The following is a 10,521-nucleotide window of genomic DNA, read 5'->3' as shown; positions in this document are numbered from 1 at the left end:
AGGCATACTAAGTACCGACTGCTACAGTTAATAGTCCAAGGAAGAATCGACAGTAGGAGGGGACCGGGAAGAAGACGACACTCATGGATGCATAACCTGCGACAATGGTTCGGACTAACATCGACCGAACTGTTCAGAGGTGCCGTAAACAAAGTCAAAATAGCCTTGTTAATGTTAATAGCCAACGTCCGAAACGGATAGGGCATAGGAAGAAGAAGAATATCTCCTCTCTTCTCGTATGTCTCTTGCTACCAATGTCTCCATGTCGAATGTCTTTTTCCATCTGTTTTCATCATAACATATTCAGTCTAGCTCTTGATTTTTTATCTTCTAACAGTTTCAAGGCGTTTATCTTCTCTCTATTTAATGTATATGCCTATATTCTTAATATTAAAATACCGGTAAACTATCTGTAAAAATAGAAATTTTTCCATAAAAACAAAGATTCCCTTACAGGTAAAAATTGATTGAGACCCTAAGAAAAACTGTAGTTGCCATTGACAAGTATACCTTAGAGGTCGATAGAACGAGGACGGTATCTTCAGAGGAAGAGGCTGGAGCTGCGGGAAAATCTTGCATGAAGGTGAAGGCGTTGGCAGACAATCGGGATGCGCTGTATTGCAGTGAGAGTTAAAGAAACTAAATGATGTAATAGCTATTTCATGGTTTATCCACTGTTGTACTATATTGTGTTTTGATATATTTATTCTTTAAATATTTTTAGGTGTTCTTTCTCTTTTGCTATGATGTTGGTAGGCTCTGAATCATATTTTCTTAGTCTTTTGCTAGTAAAAATAGCAGAAGAGGAAAAAATAAGTAATGTAGATTAACTATATAATATTACTATGAAGGTCGCCACGAGAGGTACGCCACCTCTAAAATCGAATCTTTAAAAAAATGTCGGAAAAAGAGGTCATATCCACGGAGAAGAAAAAAAGCGGCTACAGGCAAAAAACAAAGCCTACTAGTCCATAAAACATTTAATTAAAGAGTAATACAGATTTAAGATCACAGATATTTAAGGAGCTATATTTGTAAAATTGAAAATAATCTATTTGGAAACATGAATATGAGAAATAAGATTACTTAATTATTAAAATAAGTAGCATCCATAAAAGCACTAAAATTATAATCAACATTTTGATAATTTTTTGATAGAAAATGACTTTTTTCTTAATTAACATTATTGATTAATATTAAACAATTTTTTCTACCACAATTTGTAAAATTAACAAATCATCAAACCTCTCGCCCCGTCAACTTTCCACAATCTTGAGTTATATTTTTTATAACATTTTTAAATCCCAACTCTCGGTCGGTGGTTTAAATTATGTTAGAATTAACTCATCTCAGGGATTTCCTACTTTCTACATGGCGAGTTTCTTCGTCCAGTCCGATCCTGATGATGAGCTCGAAGCAGGTCATGCGTAGTGCGGATAAGAGCCGAGAGGAGGTGCGCCTAGATGCGGCCCAGCATGATGACTGATCGAGTGCGTGCTGGCTGCTATATTGGAGTAGAGGTTTGCGCTTGGGTTACTCCAGTAGGAACCAGGTGAGGGAAATATGGATGCTGAAACAAACATAGGTACTAATTGAAAAAAATTAACAACAGTAATTTTTGTAAAATGTTTATAGATTAGAAGTTGTTAGGCTTATTCATAGATTCAAAGCTTATTTGTCAGATATTACACAAAAACTGAGAAGTCAATGAACTTAAACTTTTCTTACATTATCTATATATAAAATATGTCCCACTAAGTTGGAACCACATGGAAAAATTTTTATTAGTCATTTTACAAAAAAAAATTATTCTTCATAAAGAGTTCTGCATGTTCCAAAAACTAAAATACAATCATCGGATATCAAATTTTATTAATAGTATACGAGGTATGCCAAAAAATATGAATTTCGCTCAAGAATAAAGTACCTTTATATTTCACAATATATATTTTATACAATTACATACATTTACATTGAATTACGTTTTATAAATAAATTAAATACGTTTTGTTATTTTTAGTTAAGTATGTTAAATTTAGTTAGAGTTTAAGAGAAGAAAAAGGAAAAGCCAGTTAAGATGTGATTTCACGTACAGGGCGTCTGCGCATCCGCTTATACGTATTTCGGCCTAATAGGCCTCATCAGAACGGCTTTCGCAGTCGCTCTGAACGTGAAAATAACGAGTACAGAAAAAATGTACGAGTATTAGAAACCAATTCGCTAAGAATTTTGCTTAGTTGAGGAGATATGTTGTGGAATGCAATTTTTAGATTCTCCATGTCTCTAATAATATCTTTATCAACGTCTGTTTTGCCTTGGAATTCTTAGAAGGCATAGATTAAAGCGAAATTCTGAATTTGGTTTCGAAAATTAGTTTACGGATTTTATTATCAGATGTCGCTATTTGCGTCTATACGAAGCCATGTTAGAGTTGCTTCCCAAGACAGAAAAGATTTATTTTCACGCTTAGAGCGACTACGAAAGCCGTTCTGATGAGGCCTATTAGGCCGAAATACGTATAAGCGGATACACAGACGCCCTGTACGTGAAATCAAATCTTAACTGTCTTTTCCTTTTTATTCCGATATACTCTGTACGAATACTAGAAACCAATTCGCTAAGAATTTTGCTTAGTTGAGGAGATATGTTGTGGAATGCAATTTTTAGATTCCCCATGTCTCTAATAACACCTTTATCAACGTCTGTTTTGCCTTGCAATTCTTAGAAGGCACAGATTAAAGCGAAATTCTGAATTTGGTTTCGAAAATTAGTTTACGGATTTTATTTTAAGAGAAGAATTTGCATTGTTGTACAAGGAAGCATCCAAGAAGGGTTTGGCAATAAATCAAGATAAAACAAAATACCTAATATGCTCAATAAAAAATACAGTTAATGCGACAAAGTTAAATATTGGCGAATTTTAGCTTGAAAAGGTAGAACACTTTAAATGTCTTGGGGTCTCAGGTAATGAAACTAATGATAGAAGCATAGTATTTAATGAAATAATTCTAGCTTCCTCAAAGATAAGAATCTTACTCAGAATACTAAACTGAAAATTTACAGCGCAGCAATTAGACCAGTAATCACATATGATGCTTAAGTAATGTGCCTGACACAGAAAAATAAACAAAGATTGAGGATCCTAGAGAGAATAGCAGGCCCACTAAACTTAGGAAATAATGAATTTAGGATATCGTCACATTTATCAAGGCATAGAGACTTGGATGGATGGGATATGTAGAAAGGAGAAATCCAGAAGCACTTATCAAGAAAATCACCAAATGCAGACCAGTATCAGACAGACCACGAGAAAGACTGAAAACGAGATGGGAGAACCAGATAATTGCGAATCTCAAGAAGATGGAAGTTAGGGAATGAAAAGCCGTGAGCAAAAACAGAAAAGAATGGAGAAATATTGTAGAGTACGCCCAGTCGCACAACCAATTTTAAAACCAAAATGTTAATATGGACGTTAATACGGAAGAGCCCAAATAGAGCGGTAATCACTCCGTTATGAGTGTAGATGCCATGATGGTGATCTGATTTCGTTATAGTATGATGTTGGTGCACGGATTTCATTTATGTTTAAATAAAACCTACAGGTAAATGTAACATTATATACTTGAGTTAAATCTGTAGTCCTGTTGTCTGTAGATGTTAATATTCACACACCAATTTGTTTTCCATATATTACGAGTTTAACTACATACAAATAAAAATTGAATCTTACATTTTCTATAATTTACTTTTGACGTAAAGGTATCGCCACATTTCCAGATAAACAAATATTCACTCGGGAGCATAATCTATAAAATAACAGTCTGGGTGTAGAGCTACGCAAACAGAGAACTGTAACTGCTCGTCACACTTTGTCATTCGCAACAACTTAGCATACCATTTAGCCTTTTGTAAATATGGCTCGTGACTGTGCTCCAGGGGGCTGTTTCTAATTTGTATTTGAAATCCGTTCTCGGAGCAGAGCGGGACTTTTCATTGGAAAACGTATACAGCCCTTCTTTGTTATAAAATAAATTTGTAAATATAATTAGAGGGAACTATCAGGACGTTATTAAATCAAATGAGTATAATGAACACAAATTACAAAACATTATAAACTTAACAATATCTAGATATTTTTCTCTGTATTTTATGAATTCATTGAGAGCTTGATTTATTATAATTTTTATTTTCTACGTTCAATAAAAAATATATTTTTCTGGCACATGTTTAGATGGCAAAACATGTACGGTGGATTAAAAATACTTACGGTGTACGGCGAATAAAAATATTGAAGACGATCACAAAAAAAAATGGAAAGAAAGAAAAAAGAGGCAGTATAGTGGCTAGTATCGGTAAAAAAAAGTTGTTAAAATACTTGTAATAACTATAGGAAATAAATTTAAATATAAGACGGTTAAATGAAGTCCAATGAATAACAGAAAGAAAAAAACTGTATAAAGAGTGGTGGTAAAGTAAGCCTGTTAAAATAAAACTTAATAAAAGACTGTTAGATGAGAAACGAATATGAAAAGCAATAATAATAGTAAGACTTAATAATAGACAAAAAAGAAATATGTGATTAAGGAAACCGCATAAAGGTAAAGAGATAACAAATAATTTTTAAAAAAGAAAATAAGAATGCAAACAAAATTGTATTATATTTCAAATGCCACTCTCGTGCGGTTATTCTTTTAGTTTTTTTTTTTAGCTCATAATAGGGAGTAAGCAAGATGATATTTTAAATAGTCTTCAAACTTTTTACTCAATATTAGTTCTTTATGTGGAATAGAGAGACAATGAGAAACGCGAGGATACCCACAAATAATAACCAAATTGACAAAATCATATCAATCTAGACTAGAAACAAATAGAGAGACTTTAGAAACAAGTATAGGGCATTAATGAGAGAAATAGTTCGGATGCAATTTGCTCCCGGTTAATAAAATTGCTGACCAATAATATTTTAACTAATGGCATTCAAATTGAACAAGTGTATACCTATAAGTATCTGGGTCACGAGATTAAATTAGGAAACGACAATCAAACAACAAAGTTAAACAGGGGAATAGGACTTACAAAAAACTGAGGGAATTCTTTATATCAGATATTCCCATGTGCCTGAAGAGGAAGGTCTCTGATCAATGTGTACTATCAGTTCTAACGTATGGAGCAGTAACATTGACCCTTACCAGAGAAGTAATCAATAAGATGAAAGTGGCACAGAGAGCGATGGAGAGGTCAATGTTGAATATATGTCACTCAGAGACGGAGTTTCAAATAGAAGAGCGGAGAAAAACTGGTGTTATGGACGTAGTTAAAAAAATTACAACGCTGAAATGAAACTGGGCAGGAGATGTTGTCAGAGTCAGAGATGGAAGATGGACCAGAAAAATTTTAGAAAGAAGACCTAGACACGATGCGAATTGTAATCGTGGACGTCCTCCAACAAGGTGGTCGGACGACAACAAGCGTATCCAGTATAACTGGATTCAAGGTGTTTAAGGATCGGATGCAATGAAATTATTACCGAGAGGCCCATGTTCAGCAGTGAACTTAAAACATCTAATTATAATGATGAGGATGACAAAATTTGCGTCAGTGGATAGGTTTGACAGCAGAGCAATTGATACACGTATCCCAAGATCGATATCAATATACCAATGTTATAAGCATGGCAGTCGCCGACGTTTCGTAGGGATATGGCACTCTAAGAAGAAAAAGTGGTAGACCTTTAATTTACTTCTTGTTAATCTGATTACGGATAAGTGCCGTCTTTTTGTTGACTACCAAATGTTTGCATTCATCGTAACAATATGTGTTTTAGCCGTTTTATACAGATATTGGTTTTATTAAACAATTTGCACAGACTTTCCTTTCTTTGTCATTATCATCATCGTCATCATCATTATCATAATCATCATTAATCTGTACTTATTCACTGTTGGATATAGATCCCCCTTAGCTCTTTCCATTTGTCTCTAGCTTGTATGGCTTGAATCCAGTTACTGCTAACACGTTTTAAGTCGTCAGTCTGATTGGTGGGCGGTCTCTACTGCGTAGCGCTTCTTGTCTCGGTCTCCACTGGATAATACGTCTTGTTCATCGGTTGTCAGCTAATCTGGCGAATTCTAACAACGTGATTCTTTTGATAGCGATATTTTTCCTTGTATTATAATTTAAAGTAATTCATATATATGTCCTCTCATGATGTGTCTCACGTAGAATAGTTTCTTCTTTTTAGCAGCTAGCACTTCCTTTTCTTTTTTTGTTCATATTAACATCTCTGTTGTGATTCTCTCACTGTTCAATATTCTGTGATTCAGCCAGAGCTCAACCGCTTTTATCTTCTTTCATTTTTTCAGCGCCCACATAGGCAGTTACTTCGACTAAACGGTATGGAAGCTTAGCAGTTTCTAATAAGTTCGATTGATAAAAAAAGGGGCAAATGTAATGACGTACAGTTTAATTTTATCAAGGGCCCAAATCAAAGGGATGATGGCTGAATATTCTGTGTTTTTGCAAACGCCACATCTAGTAGCCTTAATCTAGTATGAAAAATAACACTTCATATAAATAAAGCTTTAGCAGTATAAGAATCCCTAAAAAAGATGCTGTAGAAAAATAGTTAAATGGCAGTTTAAAGGTGTGTGTATTCCTCACTGAGCATCTTACCTTCTTCTGTTAGGGATCAATAAATGGACTTCACAGATCTATAAAATCCTATATCTCCTAATACTATTTATCCATCGTACTACCACATTTATTTCTTCTTGTAAAGGCAATCTTCCGTGGATGTTGACTATCACATTGGCACAACGCTGATTTCAAAACAAAATAATAGTTTTAATTCCGGTTCATTGCCCAATATTCATTAGCCATGAGGATCTTCTACTATCAGGGCTAAGTTTATCCTCGATATTTTCTTATGATAGTATATATATATACAGAAAATATAACAAGATTATATTTTCGGGTTCTTATAATATAAAATATTTAAATTTTCAGTTTTTTGTGTTAAAATCGTCCATTTTGTTAAAGCACCATTAAATTTGCCACATGATACACATACGATATTCTGATGATAGAGCGGAAACACCATATCTATAACATCTCTGTTAAATTTTTCACATGCAAAAAACAATACTATATTTTCGGTGTCTTAAATCCTAAATTATCACCCTTAATTTTAAATGATTTCCTTAAAAAAGCTTTTAGTAATAATTACATAAATTCTGAAACAATGTAAATGACGTCTGAAAACTTTTTCTGATTTTGGTGCATGTAGCGAATGGACTCTTACCTATAGGTTCCCGTACAGAACAAACGCTTTTATCGGCCTTTCTTAATTTGGTTCCCGTAAAAGACTCTCTTGTATCCTCTCTTAGTGAACGACTGCTCAAAATGAAACAGTAGGTAACAGTGTATGCACGTTAATAGTACTGCGAATCTGCGAAAGACAGATTAAAACTCATACGAGAAACCACCTCGTATGAATACCGCTATTGAAAACCTGCTTATGGGACGACTACCGGTAAGTGAGTGTATATAATAGTACTCTTGGTAAGCTTTTTTATAAACTTGAGCTATTATCTGTGTAACATTTAATTACTTTTCCTAATTATTTTCAACCACACCTATTATACAGTCCTAATAACTTTGAAATTATTTAAATAATTACAGTCTGTATGTATCTGCAATTTGTTCCCGTATTTTTGTTCATGCGGTTTATAACGCCTGGTGCATTATGTTTTATTTCTCTTATAAATACCAATTCAAAATAGCACATCCAATTTGGATTTAATAGTTCATCGTTTTAAAATTTTTAAATTAAGCTCTTTGGGAAAATTTTTTTTTTGAGAACCATAGCCGATACGCCTCGAAGAAATCAGAAATATATGTGCACTGGAGGACACACTATGTATTGGTATGAGTAAAATAAAAATTATACAGAAGAGACGATGGGACGAGTGAAAATAGATTTGCATGTATGCGTTAATTACTAGAAACAATCGCAAAATAAGAAAATTTGCTGTCATTATGCCCTATTACAAGGAAAAAAGGTGGAGTTTACTAAAAGTACAAGCTAATTATAGCCGCAAATGTCAAACATGGAACAAAAAATTTCGGTTCAGCAGTGTTGGCATGTTTTTATAATGTATATGCTGTATGTTTCAATTATAAAGAGATAAAACTTTAAAAAAGTACATTTTGATTATACTATGTTATAAATTCTGCAATTTTTGATCTATATAAAACAAGAATAATTAAATATTTGTTTCTTTGGAGATTAATTGCAGTTAATTATTAGAATTTTTGTTTTGGAAATTGCCCTTTGATAGATTAAGGGATAGATTTGGCCATTGTCAAATTAGCAGTTGCCAGATTGTAACAAATGTTTGCAATTAATTTCGAAAGAGACAAATATTTATTCGTTATTGTTTCATATAAAATAAAAATTGTAGAAATTATAAAATACTATAATCAAAATGTACTTTTTAAAAGCTTTATCTCTTTATATTTGAAGCAAACAACATGTGCACTATAGAAACATGCCAACACTGCCAAACCGAAATATTTTAGTTCATGGTTGACATTTGCGGCTATATTCAGCTTGTACTTTCGGTAAACTCAACCGGAAAAAATAGATAGACATAGAAATAGAAATGAAAGGAATAACTAGAAGAAATAAAAAATAATATGATTTTTATTATAACAATATATTATAACAACAACTAATTGCAAAAATTGTGTCAATCAATAATTTTCCACTGGATACATATTAGCAATAAATGGAAAAGTCCATCTCTGAATTTGTCTCTTTATCCAGCACATCGACTTCGGGAGAATATAGTCGGTAAAGAGCCGAGAAGTGAAAAGACAAAGTTTCCATTATATCGGCGTAGCGACGCATTAAATGGAACACCCCATAAATTTGAGCAAATTGCCTATTCGCGATGACAACGCAAATGAATTGCATTAAAGCACTCATAAATCCAGTGTGCCGTGATGTGTTACTGTTCATCATCAATGGTCGATGGGTCGGTGGGCGAAAACAAAGATACCGATGGGAGGTTTCGACGAACGTTGTTCGGATTTACTAGTAACTTATGGGTAAGTTTTACTTGAAATTTACGAGGTTACGCAAAATAATCTGATTCAAATTGTTCTAAAAACGAGAAGATAAGTTCTAGTAACACCTCTTTTCCTTTCATTGCTTAAAGAAGAGCACGGAATATTAATATACCGTAGGTAAAACGGCGAATTACACAAGATTTGTAGACGCAGTTATTTTTATTAACAGCATAGAATTACTACAACGCCTAGTAAGTATTAAAGACCATAAATACGTAAAATATGTAAAGCGTAATACTTCCCTTAATCCTTTTTGTGATGTTCTGTCTCATTGAGTGAATTTGAATGACAGATGATTAGAAATAGAGGTTAAGAAGTATAGGTTATGGTACTGAAGCACATGGTAGAAATGTGCATTATCTAAGTAGTATGTATTGATGAAGTATAAAATAAAGCTACGGAACAAAGGGTTTGGGAGTTTCAATCCGACAAAATACAGGCTCGATGAGAAACACAACTAGTGCAAAGAGATGAACCTAAAAGAATCAAGTGATAACGCAAAACTTTATAACTACTAATAGTTGTTTCCTAATTGGAACTTTTTTATCGAGGTCAGAATTATTAGAGGTTATTGAAATTGATTACTGAAATATGTATATTCTGTTTTATTATGCGGGATGAAAAATTGGACCTGAAGAAAACTATAAAAAGCTGAAAAATAATAAAACATATTAAACAATCAAATAACAATAACACAACATAAAAAATAACAAACGACGAACTTTTAAAGACATATCAAAGAGTTGAAAACACGATAGTGTCTAAAATCGACTAAAATAAAGCTGACGTCTAGGAGAGAAATATTAAATATTTAAAAAAACAAGATAAACAACCATTTTGCTGGTTGATGAATCTTGTAATTAGATCTATTTACAGTTAAAGCCGTTAAAACATGATTAGCTGTCATCATCACATACATAAATATTAATAGGGACTGGCTGCGTGTGCTTACGACAACATTTCTTGCAGTTGTTCGATCTGTCTTTTTCTAGGTAACATCCGCTAACCGGTAGTAAATATTTTTAAGTAATGTAATGGGGTTTTCGTCTGTTAGGACATAATTGTAGATATTTTTGAGAAGCAGCACGCCCTGTATAATTTGCTTGTGCATAAACACAAACCATATCAACCATATTGGAAAATTATTATGACGTGGGATTTTCACAAAAAACTCTACTATATACTATATGTACTATAACAGTAAGCAATCTTACGCTTTTCAATTACAATTATCGGTCTGACAGTTGCAGCACAAATATATCAGCCTACTTAATAATATCTATTAAAGATTTATGAAAATTAACGATAAGAATTACCAAAATGTATCAGCAACTTGATTAAATTATTACAGACACTCATGTGAAATAAGTAAAAAATAATATTATGTAT

General features: G+C 33.0%; 1 protein-coding gene across 1 annotated transcript in view; it reads right to left on the bottom strand.

Moving 5' to 3' along the window:
- Nucleotides 1-238: 238 nt before the first annotated feature.
- The window catches only part of Ets65A (DNA-binding protein D-ETS-3), a 283,056-nt gene continuing 272,773 nt past the window's right edge, over nucleotides 239-10,521 (bottom strand). The window contains exon 9 of the mRNA XM_072526992.1: nucleotides 239-1,570. Coding sequence (XP_072383093.1) covers nucleotides 1,422-1,570 — 149 coding nt within the window. The 3' untranslated portion in view covers nucleotides 239-1,421. The remainder of the gene's footprint in view (nucleotides 1,571-10,521) is intronic.

Source organism: Diabrotica undecimpunctata, chromosome 3, assembly GCF_040954645.1.
Source record: "Diabrotica undecimpunctata isolate CICGRU chromosome 3, icDiaUnde3, whole genome shotgun sequence".
Classification (NCBI taxonomy): Eukaryota; Metazoa; Arthropoda; class Insecta; order Coleoptera; family Chrysomelidae; genus Diabrotica; species Diabrotica undecimpunctata.
Note: the sequence above shows the minus strand (reverse complement) of the source record. Positions and strands in the feature narration are given on the sequence as shown.